This window comes from Piliocolobus tephrosceles, chromosome 16 (genome assembly GCF_002776525.5).
Source record: "Piliocolobus tephrosceles isolate RC106 chromosome 16, ASM277652v3, whole genome shotgun sequence".
In the NCBI taxonomy this organism is placed as follows: Eukaryota; Metazoa; Chordata; class Mammalia; order Primates; family Cercopithecidae; genus Piliocolobus; species Piliocolobus tephrosceles.
The window spans coordinates 31,072,668-31,095,931 of record NC_045449.1 but is presented as its reverse complement, the minus strand read 5'-3'; the positions used below and the strand labels follow the sequence as shown (position 1 = coordinate 31,095,931).

Below are 23,264 nucleotides of genomic sequence, written 5' to 3'. Positions count from 1 at the left end.
CTTTTCTTTCATATATATATATATATATATATACACACACACACACACACACACATATATTTTAACAAGGAGATGAAAATGCCAAATGTCCCTGGATAAGCACAGTACCTGATGCAGTAAATAGGTTCTCTATGCTTAGAGCGTCAACACAGTCTACCTTTACCATTCTAAATAGCGTTAGGCAAAGACAGTGGATTTCTCTGTGCCTTAGTTTCCACACCTAGTCAAGGAAAAGGGTAATTTCTTATTTCTCATTAATGTTACAAACATATGTAGCGAATATGAAGAAAAAAAAATTTTTTTTTTTAATTGAGACGAAGTCTCGCTGTGTCACCAGGCTGGAGTGCAGTGGTACAATCTTGGCTCACAGCAAGCTCTGCCCCCAGGTTCAAGCAATTCTCTTGCCTCAGCCTCCCGAGTAGCTGGGACTACAGGCACCCGCCACTATGTCTAGCTAATTTTTATATTTTTACTAGAGATGGGGTTTCACCATATTGGCCAGGCTGGTCTTGAACTCCTGACCTTCTGATCCACCCACCTCGGCCTCCCAAAGTGCTGGGATTACAGGCATGAGCCACTGCGCCTGTTTGAAAATGTCTTTGTAGATCAACATGTGCTGATAAATATGACACTTAGATTTGAGGGCAACAAAAAATGGCAAGTTGTGGTCAAATTATGGAAAAATACTAAACATGGGCAACTAGTGCCTCAAAACCTAGAAAGATACTTTCATAGATTATTTGATGAAGCAGCAGCAGCAGCCACGTATAACACTAAGACTCTTCCAGGAAGGGTGCAGTGGCTCACGCCTGTAATCCCAGCACTCTGCAAGGCCGAGGTAGGCAGATCACCTGAGGTCGGGAGTTCGAGACCAGCCTGATCAACATGCAGAAACCCCACCTCTACTAAAATACAAAAATTAGCTGGGTGTGGTGGCGCATGTCTGTAATCCCAGCTACTCGGGAGGCTGAGGCAGGAGAATCACTTGAACCCAGGAGGCGGGGGTTACTGTGAGCTGAGGTCGCACCATTGCACTCCAGCCTGAGCAACAAGAGTGAAATTCCGTCTCAAAAAAAAGACTCTTCCCGCAAAGATTACCTTGATCACTGGCTTTAGGTTAATTTTATATGGTCACTGGTCAAGGGCAAGAAGGAAGGTAAATTTCTGTCTATAGAAAAAGCCCCAGGCATGTCCCCTACTTTCATGTCTCTAGAAGCACCTTTTCCTCCTATTGGCCACTACAATCCCACGTTAGTTTAAGTGCCACGATAGCATCATGGAATAAGTACTAAGACTTATAGTCATCACAAATTTACCATTTTTTCCCCTAGATATCTACCATTAGCATTACATGATGTGAATGCCAATGGTACGAATTGTCTACACCACTGAATTAAATTTTGAAAACATCTACTGAGTTCTTTCTCTGTAACAAGACCATGGGTTAAGTGCTGTCCACTCCAAGAGAACACATGGGTCTTGCCATCAAGGGCAGTTTAAGATGACACTTTGCCATCTATCACATATCATAATGAAATATAACTGTAGATTATTGTTTTAAGCATGCCTATCCTGTCTCCTCAACTAGACTATAAGCATCTTCAGGGCGAAGAAGGTATTACTTACTATTACCTAGATCTGTGCCCCCTACACCTGGCATCAAATCCTTAAGTTCTAGTATTTGCTCTATCACCTTCTAGCTGGTGACTTAGGGATTTTAATTTCTCTGAGTTCCAGCTTTTGCCCATGTGTACAACTGGAATAATTCCTGACTTATCTAACCCCATGGAATTGTGGTAAGATGCAAATAAAAAATTTAGGTAGAATTTTTTTTATAAATAAAAGGCATCATTATTGCTATGTTGCCAAGGGTAGTCTCGAACTTCTGGACTCAAGCGGTCCTCCTCTCTCAGCCTCCCATAGTGCTGGGATTACAGGTGTGAGCCACCGTGCCTGGCTGGCATTATTATTGCTAATAAATGTATGCTGACCAATTAGGAATTCAAAGGAGGAACATACATTTTAGTTAGGGCTACTCAGAAGTCCTCAATGAAGAGGTGAAATTTGGGACAGTTCTTAAGACAAGCGGGATTTAGAAAGAAAGGTGAAAGAAAACTTTCTAGGTAAGAGGAAGTCAAAGAAGTACAGTAAATGAGGCACATTAGACAATGAACAAAGGTCTTTTCACAAAATAGCAAAGGCTACATGTTAGTCTCTCAATAGGCTGATGATGTTGAAGCTAAAGTTAAAGAGGTATTCAGAAGGTCAAAGAGAATCACTGTTAAGTGGGAAAATAACATGGTCAGAGCACATTTGGGACATTTAATTTTGTGATGGTGAGCAGAATGGAAACCCTTTGGAGGGAGAAAGTGAAGGAAGATAAGTAGATCACAAGTAACCCTGCTGCGGTGTCTCAGGTGTAAGATAGCAAGGGTTTGAATTAGAGATGGCAGTAGGAATTTAAAAACTGGAAAGAAGAAAAAGAGAAAGGGTAAAAAAGACTGCAAAGAAAAACTAGCGGACCTTGGTCACTGACCAGATACAAACAAATATGTACAGATCGTGGGTAGAAGGGTAGAATGAAGGAATGTCAAGGATAAAGTCAATGACTTCTGAATGATTGGGAGTAAAAGGTATGGTGAGTTGTGAGGTTTTTTGTTTTGTTTTATGAGGGGATTGGAGAGGGATGAGAAGAGGTGAAGGACAATGATGGAAAATGACATTTAGACTATGGAGTTTGATGTCAACAGGAGATATCCAAGTGACATAAAATTGAAAGGAGGGTAGGTGTATAACTGATATTTTCAAAGGAGGGGAGGGGAAGACACAGAAGGGACCTGAGGGGAGTTTGGGCTTAGACATGTGCAAAGTCACCAAAGGAAAATACTTAGTAAGTGATTCGAAGTTCAAGACTGGAGCTCTGGGAGAGATTTAGCAACATAACTTCCCTTAAAAATATTTTAAATATTTGAGGTCTATATCTGTTGACACACAAAGATATTCATTATATATCATTAAGTTACTTTGGGATTTTATCCCTAAAGGCAGAACTAGCCATAGTTCTGAGAGTTATGATAAACTAGCCATAAACTAGCAAGTGATAAAAGGATAGCTATGATACACAGTCAGTACGAAAGGGGCCATCACGAGCTTCCACCCGATCGAGAACTTACATGTTGCTGGGTAAATTCTCTGAACATAGCTGCCAGCCTGTCATCCTCAATATCACAGTCAGTCTTGATAGCCACATTGAGAATGTGAATTGGTTCATCCCTGGGAACCTGTAACTCAAGAATACAAGCCAAAGAAATTATGAGGCTGGCCAATACAGATGCAGGTAGAAGTTATAATATTTGGTAGAATACCTGAAAAACAGATACACCCCACAGGATATTTTGGTTTGCCCAGCAGTAGGAATGAGCAAATTGAAACCACTGTCCAACAGCCACAGAGAGATTAAATAAAGTAAAGCATGTAACTTTTAAAAGATAAGGCAGCAGAGGCATTAGCAATAGGTAGCCCAATCTTTACTTGGCATGAAGTTGAAGATCACTATGTCTCACCTTTTTTACCAGTAAAATGGGGGTGAAACTATTTGCCACATCTCTTCACAGAATGTGAAGGAAAATGAGTGAAATAAGCCATCTGGACATATTCCCACATAATATATTTCCTTATAATTTATCAAACAATGGAAGTATCAAATCACAAAAAAAATAACATCGTAGAGGAAGAATAATTTATTTACTGGTAAGTAAAAAGAAATGATTTAATAAAAAGACAAAGTTTTAAACAAAATGCCTATTTTTTTTCCTGTAATCTAAAGTCCTCCATTCTCTGAGGATTATGATTGCACCATTAAGCAAAAATATAAGCCATGGCTGAATAAGAATTCCAGCAACCAAAGCCCAAATCCTTAAAACAACATTCAGAGATTCAGAGGCAGCTGCAATGGACATAGCTGAGCCCATTCTATACTATGGACTCCAAAATTAATATCGTTTTTTTAAAGTTAGGATTTATATTCCACCTGTTTCCAGAAAATACTTTGGTGATGCATACAAAATTAAATACTATAAAGTGGGGTAAAAGGATGAATTCTTTCCTGTAATAGTTCCAAGTCAGAAAGATAGTATACAGTACAAGTCCCATGTCTGAGGGAACAACGCAGTCTCCCAAAAGGGACATTATACCTTATCTTCATCATAAAGAGACGTGTGACCTGCCTCAGGGAATGTGGGACTCTGGGGTGGGGAGTCAGAGAAGCAGCTCATCACTTCATCAAAGATCCTAAAAAATACAAGAGAAACACCCACCATGAAACCCAAGTGGCAGGAAACTAACACTACCATTGCCAGCTGAGTCTAAAAGAATAATCTATCTTTTTTTTTTTTTTTTGAGACGGAGTCTCGCTCTGTCGCCCAGGCTGGAGTGCAGTGGCCAGATCTCAGCTCACTGCAAGCTCCACCTCCCGGGTTTACGCCATTCTCCTGCCTCAGCCTCCCGAGTAGCTGGGACTACAGGCTTGAGCCACCGCGCCCGGCCAAGAATAATCTGTCTTAGCCTGGGCTCAATAGTTAACTGAATAGAATCACCAGTGGCTAGAGGTGACATGCAAAATTTAACCAAGTGGCAGAAATTAGGAGGATGGATTGTTTAAACTTTAATAAACCATATATATTTTCTCTTTTTAAAAAAGAATGATCTAAAGCTTTTTTGTTTTGTTTTGTTTTCCTCATATGTAAGATACGAGCGCTGCTGTCATCATCAGTCTTAAAGTAACAGAAAGTGCCTGGAACTGGAGTAGTGACAGACCAATGTAATTACCCCTCCCCCTAGGGTAATGCATCAGTATACATCAAGAGATAGATGCAGAATGCATTTAATCAAAAGATGTATCGTCTCTTGTGGGGCTCACTCTAGTGTTATGTTTAATTTCTCCTGACATTTCACTCATCACAGAGCAGACAGCTTCTTCTGTTAGCTCCTCAGGAAAAGATGGTTTTCATTTGTTTCTTTTTTTCTGACTAGGCTCATACTACAAGTAGAGGCTTGTAGAAACTGAACGAGAGGTAGAAATGCAAGGATATACACCTCTCCGAGAGCATATACAGCAAGGGTTACATCTTTTTAGCTGGCTCATGGCTATTTGGGAGACCTTTATTCATTCTGCAGAAAGCTGAGACCCCAAAACACAGATGTCCATAGCTCCCCTTGTATAGACATAGTTCCACAATGTCTTACCTGACAAAATCTTCGAAAGTCCGAAAAGAGACCATTCCGCCCATCCGCTGACAAGGTGGAGTGAATGAGTTGTCCAACAGCACATCGCTGACACTAGCTACATGGGTCATGCCATAGTGGTTGAGGTTGGAGGAGAAGGACATTCTAAATGGTAATTCAATCACGTTCATTAGACAAGGAGGGTAGGAGCAAGGACTGGGAAAGTAACAGTAGGGAAAAGGAACTAGGACAAAACACTGAAGTAGGGTCAGGTTGCAGAGCAGATTTGGTTTTTGTTACCCACTACAGAAAGGTTGTTTTGCTGGATTCATGTTAACCCTTTCTTTTGAATTTCCCCATATAAACTATATTTTCATCACTCCAAAATTTCTTCAAATAAAAAGCTAAGGACTGTTAGGAATTTCCAGGCAGTTTTAATACAATTACATTGTAAGATGTCCAATGAATGAATAGCACATAGGGGTTAAAAACCATCCTGCATCTTCCCCCTCCCTAAAGCATTCCCTCCTTTAAAAGGAAGTAAGCAAGCCAAATGAGTTGTAACTATGCAATGCTTAAGGATTTTGTTTTCTAGGAACTGTAATAGCGTTTAAGTATTCACAGATATATAAAGAGATAGGTAGATATATGTATGTAAAACAACAATTATAGTTAAGTCATCTGGAATGGTTTAGTAAATAATTATATAAAACATTAGGGTACAGAAACAGGTCACAGTCTATAGAAGGAAATTTACTGAGGAATTTACTTTTTCCTTTAATGGGTTGGTAGGGATAGTTACTGGGGTTACAGTTCTCCCTTTTTGAAAAGAGAGATATTTTTCAACCCCAAATTGCATGTTTTTCTTTTCATAGTTAAGCACTTCTATATCAAAACAAAAAAAAATCTCCATTGAAAGCCCTTAATAATTTCCAGCAAGATACAAAAGGGCAGAGCATGGGTCTCAAAGTATGTGTAAGCATGACAAACAGCTGCTAAACAGAGATGCTTGAAGATAACTGAACTGATTTGTTCAATCTAAAAACAATGAATCTCTATATTTCTTGTGCACCTTAATAGTATGTACTGATAAATAATACTGTAAAGTGTTTCTGAATGCTCAATCAGGACAGCCTGTTAGGAAGGACCAAGCTAAAGGATGCCTCCAAGACTTGCCTGACATGTTACCAGCATACTGATCTGAAGCAAGTTCTGGGCAAGGCAATGGCACTTGAATTTAGAGAACTGCCCCAAATATCTCCTTGAAGTACACCACCTGCAGTGTTGCAGGGGGAAGAGAGATGACAATGTGGACTTGATATCTGGGTACATACTGTACCCTATCACAAATCATAATTATAAGGCAATGGAATTCTTTATAGGATGGGAGTGCTGCTCACACAGACTATAGAGACTGACACTCCAGGTTTTTATTCCTTTGGTGAGTGATGACTATGGAAAAGGTACATCATTTTTGACAGTACTCGGGAGTAGAAGGCAAAGTGGGAGAGGAAACCATTGATACCATGAATGAAACAAACAAATGAAACACACATCAAGCAAGTCTTACACATGGTGCTCACTAGAAACTGGGATTCAGAGTTGTATTATCACAGAAGTGCTATCATCCTCCTCTTTTCTAGGATCACCAGATATATTTACTAAAAGAGCAAGTTTGTGAGGCATTGTATCTTTTCTACCTGCTTGGCATTAGACAGGAAAGATAAAAGGGTTCCAGACCACATTTAAAGGGAACTCCCTCTGAAGAAGCTATGTTTGTGGCAACCATGGGGTTAAGTAGCTTTTTCACTCAACTGAACCCCATGGGAAATATCGACTATTCAGTTTCCCCTTACTGCTATGCTTGTGAACCAGGGCGGCTAAGGGCAGGCAGGAATGAGCCAAGCCCACTCACCAAGGGAAGATTACAAGACCAATTAAAAGCATTCCCTTTCCTCTCCACATCCAAATTGGGATCTAAAAGCTATGATTAGTTTTGATTACTTAATATTTTAAAGGGAGAGGGACAAAATAAATGCAAATCTATAGTTCCACATGTAGCTGATTATCTGCAAAGACCTTGCCATCAACTTACTATTGCTTTTGCATTTCGTGGATTCGATTCCAATCAGAATTGCTATCCTCTCAAACTTGCATTGTGTTGCCTTGCTTGGTTCAAGAGACAGGAGAAACCCAAAATACTAAAATATCACTTATGTTATGTTAGCCTAGAAACCTCTACACAGGGCTAAACACATCAAAATTTAAATATACTTTTCCAATGTTAATCTTATTATAGGTCTGAAATAAAAACTGACTATCATTCTAACACTTCAACACTTTAGAAAATTAACTAACAAACTGATAAAACATGAGATCAGCTATTTCTGGATCTGCACTCCTCTAAAAGGAGAAGCAAATTAGAGAAACTAAAAATTGTAAAAATTGTGAATAATTTGCCAGGATAGGAGTAACCTTAAGGGTTTCTCCTCTGAAAGCCCCAAACTACACAGAGAACTTAGCAAAAGAAGATGCTGCTAGCAAGGCTGAATATAAGGCAGACAGACCCCCTACCATATACAGCTAGATGGGAGCTTCTCCATACTGAGGCTTTTCAAGTAGTGCTTTTTGAACAGCTGAAGAAAAGCTGAAGACATGTTTTCCAAACAGAAAGAATAATTTAGTATGTCCAAAGGGGAGCTCAGGACTCCCTAGCAGACAACACATTATCATGTCAAGTGTTATTTTTTTCCTGGTTTCACTATTATAAGTTACATAAAGGTGCTTTTAATTGGAAAAGAAACTAAACATACGGTACCTGTTTAGCGTAGGGATGTTCCCTCTGTAATTAAACAACCACAGTTAGTTACTGATAGGTTAGTGAAAGCCATCATAAAAGAATTGTCAGAGCAGATACAGACCAGTCGTGAGGAGCTCCAGTTTGGCAGCTCTGGCATTCAGCAGACATCATTAAGTGCTCATTACCCTTCAACCCCCAGGATGCCTCCAAAGAGGCATGCTCCTAACCTACCCCACTACAGCAGCTGTTGATGGAAAGGGTCAAAATGTATTTACCATGGATTTTTAAAATAGCTCTATTACCAAAAAAAAAAAAAAAAAAAAAAAAAAAAAGCAGAGTAGTGGTAAAACACAGGCTAATGAAAATTAATTTAAGCTATATGATATGGTATATTAACTTAAGCTCCAACAAGAAATATAATTCTTCATGGGATTCTTAGAAACTCTTCTTTCTTGTTCCTATTACTGAAGGTGTAATAAGGAGGTCCAGAGAAGTTGATTCCATAGCTCCTCCTACCTTAATTGCTTTTCTAGGATATGTGACAGACCTACAAATTCTCCACCAAAGAAAAGTATCCAGGAATCTGGGTTCCCAGCTACCTGTTCTAAGTCTTTTTATCCATACTCCTCCTCCCATGAAGGAGAGCAGGGGGGAGGGTACTGTATTCTAGGAGCTTAAAAGAACTGAAAATCATGCAGGAAAGTAATGATAAACGATTCTATGATCAGAGCAGTATAAGTTGTTAACATTAATTAATACTTTGTAATTAAATGAGTTTAGGGTCATAATGATTTTAAAAACTGCTGTTAGCTTAAAAACTCTAGGCCTTTCATAAATAAAACCTTATTTAAATTTGACTACCCTAGAATTTCCTTATAGAGAATGTGCCAAAATCATGAAAGACCACAATAAGAATAGGAAACTACAAGGCACATCTCCCACATTCTCTTTGGCCTTTGCCAGTAACTCTTTTTAAAAGATTTCTCTAGTCCCAGCTACTCGGGAGGCTGAGGCAGGAGAATGGCGTGAACCCGGGAGGCGGAGCTTGCAGTGAGCCGAGATCGCGCCACTGCACTCCAGCCTGGGCCACAGAGCGAGACTCTGTCTCAAAAAAAAAAAAAAAAAAAAAGATTTCTCTAACGGAAAAATAATCAAACAAATAAAAACCTTTATTTTCAATGTTAAATGAGCAAAGTTATACTTACCACCTACAATTTAGGGGCATTGTAAGGGGGCTGATCGGTTGATATCTTAACCTTCTAACATTCTTTTATCAGCATTTAATCACTGTTGGGGTTTTCTAGCACACAGAGGACTTAATGGGCAGAACATGGTGGGTGGTGCTGATGATATGTGGGAAGGAAGATAGAGGGAGGAAAATGATGCACTTTCCATGGCAGTGGAAGGAGCAGAATAGACTGAGCAGGCCATATAAATAAAAAGCTGTGACATATCACTGCACACAAACTGTATACCTCATGTGATTTGTGAGTAGAAATGCTCTTTACATCAAACCTGTATCACAGAGTGAATTCATAAGGCAGCAAGAGCAACCTCCAAGTGCAGAAACCTGAACCTTTGCTGTTTGGATTCCTTGAGCCTCTCACTCAGGAGAATGGGTTTTATTTTTACAAGAGATCCTTAGTTATAATGCACTTGGGCCTCATCCATACAGAAAAAATATGCACAGGTTCTAGAACAGAGGGAGGTACAGCTGAACAGAAAACTAACTGCAGATGCTAACGAGAATAGTCTTCCTTTTAAGATATAAAGGATGCTAAGGAAAGGGGCCACCTGCACAGTTTCTTACCATGAACCTCAGTTCAGAGAGAACTTTACAACCAAAGAAACCTCAAGTTCCATTCATCCAGGTTTCTAGAGTTTAGAAACCAGTATAATCTCTCTCAACTGTTAACAAATTTCCTAATCTAATAAAATAATCTAACTACTTCTGTAGCTACATTCTAATCCCTTTGGGAGTCTTCACAGGATGAGGGCCACGTTTTCAGTAGAAAAAGACCTGAATTGAAAAGAACAACAAAAAGCCAGGCTTTCTCCATCAGCAACTCTCAAGCTCCTACAGAGAGCCCCCTGCTGCTTTGTTATAAGAATTATGCACCATCTACACAGTATGGGGTAAAAAGCAAAAACTCCCAACATCTCTAATTTTTAAAGGAATGGTCCCAAATCAATCATGTAAGTAGGTTTAGAGCCAGCTTCTCCACTTTGGTAGAATAAGCATCTGTGGGGATGTAAGGGAGATAAGCAAGGAAGGAAGGAAAGATAAACTGTCTATTAACAGGTAAATACTTAGTCATGTCCATAATGATCATTTACATGTTTTCTTTTTTTAAGAAATAGAGACAAGGTCCCACCATGTTGCCCAGGTTAGTCTTGAACTCCTGAGCTCAAGTGATCCTCCTATCTCAGCCTCCCAAAGTGCTAGGATTATAGGTGTGAGCCACCAAATCTGGCCACTACATATTTTTCATCCTATACAAGGGCTATATGGTCAATTTAAGAATATGACAAATGTGGCGTATCGCACACCACTGTGATACACCAGAAAGCTAGATTAACACTCTGTACCAAAAAACAAAAAAAACCACACACACAGCTAAGGGAGGAGATTGTACAGGAGTCAAATATTCCATTTATGTAGCTGAAAATACAATTTGCCACATTCCACTGCATACTCATCATGCAAAAATAGTTAAATTAGGCTGGGCGCAGTGGCTCATTCCTGTAATCCCAGCACTTTGGGAGACTGAGGTGGGTGGATCACTTGAGCCCAGGAGTTTAAGACCAGCCTGGACAACATCTCCAAAATCCATCTCTACACACACACACACACAAATACAAAAGTTAGCCAGGTGTGGTGGCACACAGTATGCCTATAATCCCAGCTATTCAGAAGGCTGAGGTGGGAGGATTGCTTGAGCCAGGAGGCAGAGGTTGCAGTTAGCCAAGATCATGCCATTGCACTCCAGCCTGGGTGACAAAGTAAGACACTGTCTCAAAAAAAAAAAGAGTAAAATTGCTCAAAGGCAATCAAGCATATTTTCAAATACATAAATGGGATATAAATTCACTTCTTATCATCTGCTGTTTGGGCTATTCAAAACACTTATTATAATGAATCTTCATTTACAACATTTGATAAATATTAGAACTACTTTCTTTCTAGTAGATTAGCTCCATTTTACAGATATGATAACCAAAAAACCAAAGAGGATGCTTTCCAACGACATTGTTCAATATGGTGTCATAAACCACAATCTAGACCTGGCATTTTCTCATCTCCGCTCTCCAAGTTTGCATTCCACATCAACATAGATTTTAGAGAAAGACAAGAGAAATTCTGCGAATTCTGAGGTTCCTGGCACTAAGTCACCTCTGATTTTATTGTTCTGCCTGCCCAGAATGGCTGGAGAGCTTGATTCAATATGAATGCAAAGTCGAGTTGCCGCCTGCAAGCTGAACCCTCTTTAATTTAAGGAACACTGACTTCTCTGGCAGCCACAAGTTCTGTGAGCCTTTTTACCACCCCTTCCAGCTGAATTTCATTTGGCTTGATTCTAGCTGGCCCTACATAAATCTTTTATCATATAAAAATGCTCCTGATTCTTTTGCTTCCTAACTTGAAGAAGAAGAAAAAAGAGCCTATATGAAAATGATGGGGATGCATGCAAACAAGCAGTAGTTACATCAAGCTGTGACTGAAAGCCAGTTTAGGGTAACTCTTTTGAAATCAGGCAGCAAAGCAGAATCAGAAGAGGTTGGCTGAATAACCTACTAGCAGCCACTAACAGCAGTACCATAGGAGAAAGAGCAATTTGACTGGCTGTGACCAGTGGTGGTCTCTTTGTGTGACTATATTTCTGCAGGAAAATCCAAATCAAGGGCTGTAAAACACATCTGAACCATCTCTTTCTACTGGCATCTCCCCCACCATCTCCTTGCAGTTCAGATGCCCTGATTCTACTGCAGAGCTTTAGTTTACAATAAAATGATCGTTGCTTCATTTATTTGCAGCCCCTCCAGAGCCCCTTCTTTGCTCTGCTGGAAGATTTTGCTCTTTCTGAAACAAGTACACCAACAGAGCTACAGCATATTACTGTTGCCTGCTGTATAATTAGCTATGAACCCACAGCACAAAACTACAGGGATTTACAGGTGTCCTGGATTCTGCTTTTCCTTCCCCCTGGACTCAGCTAGTATTCCTTGACAAGAAGGGACCTTGGGCTACCCTAATGATATATTGAGAGTTTTAAACTCGACTCTCCAATATTACAAGTCTAGAGTGCCAAAATAACACAGTGGAGACTAGAAGCTGAGCCATGGATACAGGAAAGCACTTTGGTAAGCACTTAAACCTGCTGAGAATCTTCTCTTCTGCCAGATACTTGCATCTTATCAGCAGACTAGCCTGAATGAAGGAAGCAAGCATTGTAAGATTTCATGTATTTATAGCTCATTCTGGCTTGCTAACTACAAGTGCTCCCACTGCTGCTGAAAAAATGCTGCAAGCTGGATGACTTCTGAGTATCTCAGTACTATCCAAAGAAAGGTCTAATCTCTGAGTGTTAGATTATCAGAATTCTTGAGAATGGCAGTTGGCTACCAATTAGTCATACAGAAGGTTCCTGATTTCTAACCTTCCTTACGAATAAAAAGAAAGTCCAGAGGCCACCCACTGACAGCTGAACATTGAGGATGGATGCCAAGCAGCCTAAATTCAGCCATGACCAAAACATATGCTATCAGGGGAAAACACAGCCGACCTCTTCTGGATGTAAGACATGAGAAAAGGGAAGTATTTGAATTAAAACATTATAACACAGAAGACCAAATTCACAAGTAGCAAATAGCAGAGAAGGTGCAATGGAATCCAACTTAAGCATGGATTTCCATCTACGAAACAGGTGGAAATAAACACCAATAGGTCCTCACCCATTATATATGTACAGAAACGTACAACAAAGTATACTTCCATCTCCTGCATCAAATGTGATGCTTCTTATTTGAATCACAGATTAAAGGTTAAAAAGATTAGTCATGTTCACTAGTGTATATTAATTATAAAAATCATTTGGAGTTTTAAATGGTGTACTCCCAGAATGTCATATTATATTATATAGAGGCATATGCATAGGCACAATTTATGGGATAATATACTTTACATATGTTTATATAAATATAGCTATATTTTAAAAGATCAAATACTGGTTGACTGAAGAATTTGTTTCCAGATTATTCTGAGGCACTTAATATGCCCAAAGCTTAGTGAAATCCTGAAGGTCAAATGATTTAATGAATTGTGCAAAATACAGACATTCAGGATGATGCTTCAGTGTAACAAGCTTTCCCATCTCCAGCACCAGTGAATGATACTTAAGTTTCTGAATAGGAAAAAAGACAGATATATACAAAACTTGGGCTCTAAACCTTACGACTCACTAGGGGAAGAAGGACAAAAAGGAACGTTGAATGATATAGTTTGAACTCCAGGGTTAATTCATGTAAAACTCACTGAAGGGCTGGGCTCACAGAAGCTTCAATGAGAGAATTAGTTTCTAGAAGTCTGCATAATAACAAAATCCTCCCTTAGTATAGACCAGTTGCCCTGAATATTCCTGCACCACGAAAACAACTTGGGATAGTCACTTCTCCTTCAAGAACACAAGTCAGTTAAAACAATGACATATTAAAAAAAACACACACACAAAACCCCTCCCCTCAAAAAGAATCACATAGCCTTTAAATACTAAGGTAAAAAAGGAAACACAAACAACATACACATGTTACATATACGTGTGTGTGTGTGTGTGTGTATTTCTAACTATGCTTAAATCAGAAAAATCTCTTTAGCTGCTCTTCAAGTGAAGGAAATTTTAGAAGTAAAGGGTAAATACAGACCAGGAGCTTCCCTGAGTGAAGCTCTAATAACTGGATCCTCTGGTGAATAAGACCTACAGATGACAAATAGGTTGGAACTACAGTCCCCAGAAAAAAATTTAGAAGTATTGGGTAGAAGATCAAAAAGGAGACGATATACCTCGACTGACGCACACCTAGCAAGAAGGATGAAACAGGAAGTCACACAGATTAGGAATAAAGTATTCAGTCATCTGCTTTTTTAAAAAATTATGGATTACTAGAAAAAAATAGTCAAATTATACCAAAAAAGAGTAACCACATGTCAAACAATGCAAAGTCCTATGATGAATTAAAACAAAAATAAAAATGTACCAATTATGTTACTACACAGCAACTGTTCAAGTGTGCTAAAAACGGCTGTCTTCTCCCTTTTTAGAGGCTCCCCTAGTCATTTGAAATATATTTTGTCTACTTCTCCAAAAATCAAAATAGGTCCTAATAAGACACAGGTCTTTAATCCCAACAGTAACCAAGGGATTTTCCTGAAAAAAAAAAAAAACTCTGCCGCCAGTTTGCAGACAGAGTGCCATGTTTCACCCCAACCTATGGAAGCTAAATCACAGTCAAAAACAAACTGCATGACTGGGAATTATAGAAAGAGGAGTTAAGAAACAAACAAGGCCGGGCGCAGTGGCTTACACCTGTAATTCCACCACTTTGGGAGGCCGAGGCAGGTAGATCACCTGAGGTCAGGAGTTGGAGACCAGCCTGACCAACACGGAGAAACCCTGTCTCTACTAAAAATACAAAATTAGCCGGGTGTGGTGGCACATGCTGTAATCCCAACTAATCGGGAGGCTGAGGCAGAAGAATCGCTTGAACTCAGAAGGCAGAGGTTGCAGTGAGCCAGGATTGCGCCACTGCACTCCAGCCTGAGCAACAAGAGTGAAACTCCATCACACACACAAAAAAAGCTGCAGGAATGGGATTCCATACACAATGAGATTGCAGTCTTGCTTTGATATTACAGCTTACTAAGACACTTCCAATGATGTGCTGGACAAATTCTGTCTACTTCAAAAACACCCAGCTAGGAATGTGAAGACCAAGTGCAAGGAAACACAAAAAATTGGTTAACCAAAATACCGTGGCTCATGCCTGTAATCCCAGCACTTTGGGAGGCCGAGGCAGGAGGATCACAAGGTCAGGAGATCAAGACCATCCTGGCTAACACGGTGAAAACCCATCTCTATTAAAAATACAAAAAATTTGCCAGATGTGGTGGCAGGCGCCTGTAGTCCCAGCTACTTGGGAGGCTGAGGCAGGAGAATCGCTTGAACCCGGAAGGCAGAGCTTGCAGTGAGCCCAGATCGTGCCACTGCACTCCAGCCTGGGCGACAGAACGACAGAGCTGAGACCCCGTCTCAAAAAAAAAAAAAGAAAAAAAAAAACCTCTTTTCTCCCCCAAGAATTTTTGGTCTACACTAGGTATGGCAGCACATGCCTGTAGTCCCAGCTACTTGAGGGGCTGAAGCAGCAGAATTATTTTGAGACCAGCCTGGTAACATGGCAAGACCCCATCTCTATGGGAGAAAAAAAAAAAAATTGGCTTGTTAACCTCAATTGGGAAAAATATAAAATTCTGTTTTGCATTGATAAGTAAAATATGTATGATTCATATACCTTTTCTTTATTCTCACTGATTTTTAAAGCATGCATAAAATATTGTGTAACATCTATAATATCAAGTGTGGATAATTCCTGTAACTACTAAGAATAAGCAACAAAAGAATAACAATATTTCTTCTCTCCAAGGGCACTACCAGTAACAAAAAAAAAAAAAAAAGAGAGGGCTCAGTGTGTGACTGTCCTAATTCATTTTTGGTCTAAGTTGAACTGTCTAATATAGCAGCCACTAGCCACATGCAGCTAGGGTAGTACTTGAAATATGGCTAGTTTATATTGAGACATGCTGTAAGTATAGAATACATGTTAAATTTCAAAGATACAGTATGAATAAAAGAAAAAATATTAACAATTGTTATTACATATTGAAATGGCATTTTGGATATAATAGGTTAAATAAGATGCTATTTGAATTAATTTTATCTGTTTCTTTTTACTCTTTTAAATGTGGCCAATAGAAACTTTTAAATAATGTGGCTTGTATTATATTTCTATTTGACAGTACTAGTTTAGAAGTAGTGACTGTCAATTATAGATGTTCATCAGAGTTCAGAGGAGCTTTTCAAAGTGGTCACCAGGATTCTAATCCAAAATGAATCGGGTCTTGAAAGTCAGGACCCCACTATGTGTATTTTCAAATTACCCCTCAGATAATTCTGAGAATCATTAATCTAGAGGTTAGTGGACATAATTGAGCCTTATAGGACTGGGAGTAGAACATATACTGGTAGCCCTCTGTAACTTCTTTCTGTAGAATGAGAAACAATATGCTTTTTGCCTGCTTGATCAAAACAATAACAGAAAAAAAAAAGTACTGGAGTTAGAAAGTACTTGGCTCAAAACTAGCTAAATCTAAAACAGCTTAGATTTCTGTTTAAGATGAGCAGATCTATTGTATAATAAAGACTTTGCCCATTGTCTCTGGTTCCTGGAAGAGAGACTTAAATCCTTATAATTTCCCAAGTAACAGGAGTGTCATTGTTATTTATAAGCCCTTTGGATCACACCTGAGTTTATGCTAAGAGAGGCGATGACTCAGGAGGGGAGCTGGTCACTAGAAAGACCAACTAGATGATTAGAGGGTTGAGGGCTTTCAGCCAGCCGGACCTCTGGGAGGGGAGATTGAGTTTAATCATGTAGGCTACGATTTAATCAAGCGTGCCTACGTAATGAAGCCCTGATTTTAAAATACTCTGGACACTGAAGGTCAATGGAGCTTCTTGGTTGGTGAACACATGGATGTGCTGAGAGAGTTGATACACTCTGATTCCACAGGGAATGAACAGGGAAGCTCTGTGTTTGAGACTGTCCCACACTTCACCCTAAGCATCTCGTGCTTTTTGCTGATCCTGACAATAAAACTGTAGTGCTTGAACTCTGTGAGTTGTTCTGAGGGAATTATCAAACTGAGAAAACTGAGGGGACCCTCAAATTTGTAGCCAGTTGGTCAGAAGTGCAAGTGGCTAGGGCACCCCATTTATGGCCCCATCTGAAGTAGGGACAATTTGGTGGTGGACTGAGCCCTTACTTAGACTGTGGCATCTGATCTAACTTCAGATGGCTAGTGTCAGAATTCAATTGCAGTACACCAGCTGGTGTCACAATAAGGCTATAAATCCAAATTATAACAAAAACATTTGGGGGAAAAATACATATATTCATATATATTATATTATATATTATATATAATTATATATATTATGTATATAATCTTATAAACTAAATTCAAGTAGTAAATCTGCAATAACTGAACAAGCTATACTCTGAAACTGAATATATCATTTTATGATCAAACCTGACCATTTGATCCTAAACAAAAGAATTTAGATACAAAAAAAATTAAAGCAATTTTAACATTTTTCTGGTTTTCACAAAGATCATTTTATTTTTCCTTTTTATTTTGCAATTATCTCCACCTTCACAGTTACACCAATAATAATGATGACAATAACAATAATAATCCAGCAGGTTTAGAATTACACTGACAACCAAGGGAGACTTCAGGGAGATTACAGGATTACTGTTATGTTCAAGTCTGATCTTTATCCACAGGCATGTCCAGATGTTGGGAGGGACAGGCGTACAAGTTTTGTAACCACATTGAACTAACCAAGATTCACACTCTTGACATAGAAAGGTGAATAAGATTTCTTAACAAAGCAGTCAAGAAGAATTCCTCTCATTTTTCAGCCAACATTCCCTCACCAAACTGGACATATCCTCAAATAAAAAAAAGTAGTACAGGGAGAACAATTAAGAAAGACAAGGAGAGTGATGAGGAGGGAAGGAAATCAGAAGCGGCCTTGCAGCCCAACTACAAATCACTGCCCAAAGGGAAGCAGGAGAAAGCAGAAAGAAAAGGAGAACTGCCCTGAGAATTACAAAGAGCATTAAGTATAGAATGTAGTTCTCTACAATTATTCAAGGAATGCAGGAAAAGAAAGAAGACTGAGTGCTGTGCCCATGTGTGCCACGAGTACTTCACCGCTCACTGAAGGACAACCATTCGTTTCTAGAAAATGAGATTCTGAAATCCATGGAGGCAAAAATGTACCGAGAGATGCTTGCTAAATCAAGGATATATGCTTTTCTCTGCCAGCCGTAAGGTATTTTTGAGGTAGAGAAGTGAAAGGATATTCTGAGACAAAGAAGAGAGGTACTTTTTCTGAAGATGCCGCTGCTCATCTGCCGACCTCTGCTGGATCAACAGTGGCATCCAGTGGCCAAAAGTCTCAGCACAGACTTCTTTGTCTCCAGAAAGGGTTTCTATTGCTTTGGGTGAAGTGGCAATTTAGAACAAAACAATTTCTGGTGTCTATAACTAAGGTTCCCCAAAGACACAGTACTTTGTAATACCAAGTGAAGAACCAAAGGCCATAAAGAAGAAATGGAGAGGAGCAGGTTAAGACTGGCTGTGGTATTTATATTTTCTGTGGTATTACTACAAAGAATGAAAGCACAGGAGGGGATGAACCTATGTGTAGGTGGAATTCATAGATTTTCATTGCCTTAGAATACTTCTTAAAAGATGAGTCTATAAGATAAAGTATTTTCATTTTAAAACAAAAGCAATTCTGACACAAAATGTCCATATGTACATTTTATTTTTTAAAAGACACAGGAAGGGACAAATAATGTAATTATCATGACTTAATTCAGTAATTTATTTGAGATTAAGAAGTTTGGTTCTGAAATATAATTTTTAAAACCTGATTGAATTTCAACTGCTATTTCAGGTTGTCTGTTTTTAGGGAGATAATGAAACTGGCTCAGGTATAACCTCAACCCATAGCAAACATACAGAAAAGAAAAGCATTCCACCCAAAATATTTTTTTAGTCTAATTGCTGATTTAAATTGTTAAAAACAGTGATTTTTCTGGCAAAGTTCTAGCAAGTAAAATGCTAGTAAATTCTTTCTATTTTTTTTAAAAAAGAAACTATTCCCTCAGTGACATAATACAAGCAAGAATGAATGGAGTAATCCTAAACTTTCATCTTACTTAGACCATAATTTGGCTCTTTAGATCAAAGAAGTGAGCACCAAAAGGCTCTTCTCTTATGGTCATATTGTTCATTTTTTGCCCTACATTTCTAATTTAAAAAACATGGAATTGTCATACACATTACTCCCCTTGATTCTCATGGTATACCTCTGGCTGGCTCAGGTGCACATACCACCTCAAACTCACCTGTTTGGATGAGATGTGGGCAGCATGAACTGGAATTCCACCACACAGGTGTTGTCCTTAAGCTGGCGGTGTTGTACGCTGTTAAGTTCGTAGGCAATATAAGCCCTTCGAACATACACCTGGTTCAAAAGTAACCCTCAGTAAATAAATTTCAAAAACAGAAATTAAGAAAATAGCCCAGAAAAAGAGTCTTGAAATGAGGTATCTGAGGCAGAAGGTGCTCTGTGGGGAGAGAAGTCCCAAGGCCCTCTGTATACATACATATCTTGCTTTAATTAATAAAGCTGGAGTCTTAATAGTATACCCATGACTACTAATGAAAACAAAACTAGGCAGCCTCTGCTGGACACCTATGTGCACTGTAAACCTTCTTTCACACTAACCTAAACCCTGGAGAAGGTTTAATCTTTAGCAAAAGACAGCATATAGAACTACAACTATTAATCTATTAAGCATGCTCATTTCAAGAGAGGATTAAGCAGTGAGAAAAATGAGAGGTGTTGATTTTGAGCCACTTACGGAGTGAAAATAGAAGACACAAGCAATCACAGTTTAACTCTTTTACTATCTCATGTCTTTGTTTTGTGTCCTCCCCGACTTCCCCACCCACTCAAAATCAGTTTTCAGCAAACCCTGATCAAAAGCAGTAAGGTATAAGCAGTAAGACATAATTGGACATATAATATCTCAAATACATGAACTTGACTCAAGAGTTAAAGGAACAGCAATAAAATAAAATAAAAATAAATTTAGGCCGGGCTCGGTGGCTCAAGCCTGTAATCCCAGCACTTTGGGAGGCCGAGACGGGCGGATCACGAGGTCAGGAGATCGAGACCATCCTGGCTAACACGGTGAAACCCCGTCTCTACTAAAAAATACAAAAAAACTAGCCGGGCGAGGTGGCGGCGCCTGTAGTCCCAGCTACTTGGGAGGCTGAGGCAGGAGAATGGCGTAAACCCAGGAGGCGGAGCTTGTAGTGAGCTGAGATCCGGCCACTGCACTCCAGCCCAGGCGACAGAGCAAGACTCCATCTCAAAAAAAAATAAATAAAAATAAAAATAAATTTAAATTAAAAAAAGAAACAGCAATAGGCTACATCTCTGCAAAAACTGTCAGTCCAACCTCACACATTTCATAGCAAATTTGCCATGCACATAAAATGCTACCTGAGATTCTATGGCACGGGAAGTATATAAGGAAGCTTCTCATTAAATGACATGAAAACACTACAAAATACTTAAATGTTTTAAAACTTTTGGCATTTACTGAGTAGGATAATTTATATTCTACCACAAAATACAAATAAAAAGTAACACAAAGGAGCTAGCAACAGACTACCGTGATGTTACATTACATAAAATCATCTAAAACACTCTTTTTCCCCATCTTCGAAAAACATCTATTTAGCAACTTTACAGTGGTATTCAGGGCCTGCAATTTTTGTGCTTAATGAGGTAGTGTGCTGTAGTGGAAACAGAAATCTTTGGAGTCAGATTAGCTTGAGTTCAAATGCAAACTCTTCCACTTATTATCTGTGTGATTTTGGACAAATTACTTAAACCTCTCAGAGTCTCACTTTCTTCTTACTTCCTAAAGTAACTGTAGGATTAAATGAGAAAAATAAAATACCTAAAACACAGTTTATTAAATGCTATTACTTTCTTTCCTTTGAGGAAGCATTTCATAAGAGCTGCTTGACAATCCAAAACATAACTAAAATCCATTTTAATTTGGCCCAAATCACACAATGGTAAGATGACACATGCTCTGATCAGCCATATATTTTCACTTTTTGTGTTACAAGGAATCCTAACTCATTATGAAATGGGAGAATTCAAATACCTGGAAAATAGAAACTACTGAAAAATGCTGGCAGCTGTTTTCCTGTGATTGGAACCTAGAAGCTGGTGATGAGTTCAGATGAAACACTTGAGTAAAGTATCTGAGTAAGCACGTACTGTTTCAGAGGAGAAGAGACTAACTACCCTTAAGAACCAACCTTAAGGCCAGAGAACTAGAACTGACATGGCAGCCAAATGGATATAAGAAACCAGCTAGAAACAAAGAAAAAGGTCATGTCCCATTACCATAAATACTTACCTCCAGAGCTGCCATCCTCACTACTTGGTTGCTATGATAGAAGAAGTTTGGTAGGACATCAAAAATAGATGTTTCTGATAGGATGAGTTTCTAGAAGATACAAAGACAGGCTTAAGCCTTACATCAAATGGAGAACAATTTCAGTGGACACTATTTGGCATTTGAAGCATTTAGTGAAACCTAAGAAGTTTGTCTCTGAATGCCATAATCTCTCTGTGCCTCAACTTCCTGAGCTACAAAATGGAGAAAATAATAATACCTATCCTCATAGGGCTGTTGTATTATATGAGTAAATACACGAAAAATTCTTAGAATACTGAATTAACAGTACATTATTTGTATGCTAACATAAGTGTTTATGACTATTATTCTTTTCTGACATTTATCTGTACTCTCTAAATATTGTCTTCACCAGGCATGGTGGCTCACGCCTGTAAGGCATGCAGATCACTTGAGGTCAGGAGTTCGAGACCAGCCTGGCCAACATGGCAAAACCCCGTCTCTGTTAAAAATACAAAAATTAGCTGGGTGCAGCAGTGCGTGCCTGTAATCCCAGCTACTCAAGAGGCCAAGGCACAAGAATCACTTGAATTCAGGAGGTGGAGGTTGCAGTGAGCCGAGACTATGCCACTACACTCCAGCCTGGGTAACAGAGTGAGACTCTGTCTCAGAAAAAATAAATAAAATAAATATTGTCTCAATACTCCACTATGGTAAACCCTAGATTTGAACCCCAGTTGAAACCCTAGATTTCAGCTATTAATCAAATAAGAAAAAACATCCTACTTTCCCCTCTAGATTCCCAGGAAGAAATGTTACAGAAAGTCTAAAGATTCCCCTGGGCCAGATATAACAATGGTATCCTTGTTTCCAGGTAGAAAAATATAAAGTCATTCCTGAGAAGATAATGTTTGAAAAATAATTGTGGCAGTCCTTCTGATTAGCAGTAAAATTAGCCAATAATCTCTTAAAAACGAGCTTTTTATAAAGCTTAATAGTAAGCATTAACATAAAATTAAAATTAAATGATACTTAAATAGCTTTGTCTCCAGAAGAGTAACAACTACCTATGTGTACATCTGATTCAAATATCATAAATCATTAGAGAAGTGTGTGTGTGTATATATATGTGTGTGTATGTGTGTGTGTGTGTGTGTGTGTGTATATATATATATATCAGAAATCAACCAGCCTTGTTATTTAATTCTGGCCTAGATACTTTCTAGGTAAAGTACAAAGATAAAGACTTCAATAGGACACTTCTATCAAGGCAGGCCTATTTGATTTTTAAGCTAAGCCACAATTCTAACAGCATTTGTATGAAAAAAAAAATTCCTAGGCATAAATCGTTTTAGAAAGTCAAGGTAGGAAACTCCATTACATGGAAAATCAAAATTAATTAATTAATTGATTACTTAAACTATGCTTGAGAATAAAGGAGATAAGAGTCCAGAGAGGCAGGAAAGAGCTATATATATATATATATATACCTGCAGGTTCTCAATGCAAAATTGATGTCCATACATGTCAATAGCTGATAGGAAGATAGACTCTACTTGGTTATGGCGAAGCTCGTATGATGGCAAATGGGAGGCAATAAGAACCTAGAGTGAGAACAAAATAGGAGGCACACGTTCCTCAGGGAGTGATTATTCTAGGCTCCTATTAGGCAGCTCTGATACAAAAGCAATAAATATAAATCTGTAAGTGCAGGCTTCACAGATAAAACAGAGACCAAGTAAAACAACTTCTAGGTCCTGTAACATAAAGCCAATGCCACCAAATACTGAATCTCAGTTGACTCTCACCATGATTTGCGTTGTGGCCAATTTCCCATGGTGGGTAGGGGAAAGGGAGAGAAAACTGCTTCAATCAAGTTCCATCA

The 23,264-nt window shown here is 38.8% G+C and overlaps 1 protein-coding gene across 5 annotated transcripts in view; it reads right to left on the bottom strand.

The window, feature by feature from the left end:
• ACACA (acetyl-CoA carboxylase alpha) overlaps positions 1-23,264 on the bottom strand; it is a 344,091-nt gene that overhangs the window by 121,683 nt on the left and 199,144 nt on the right. For all 5 annotated transcript variants that reach the window (XM_031934241.1, XM_026456734.1, XM_023204709.2 and 2 more), the window contains 7 exons: positions 22,870-22,983; positions 21,380-21,469; positions 19,280-19,398; positions 8,042-8,065; positions 5,245-5,388; positions 4,194-4,290; positions 3,174-3,281 (listed from right to left, as the gene is read on the bottom strand). In XM_031934241.1, the coding sequence (XP_031790101.1) occupies positions 3,174-3,281; positions 4,194-4,290; positions 5,245-5,388; positions 8,042-8,065; positions 19,280-19,398; positions 21,380-21,469; positions 22,870-22,983 (696 nt within the window). The remainder of the gene's footprint in view (positions 1-3,173; positions 3,282-4,193; positions 4,291-5,244; positions 5,389-8,041; positions 8,066-19,279; positions 19,399-21,379; positions 21,470-22,869; positions 22,984-23,264) is intronic.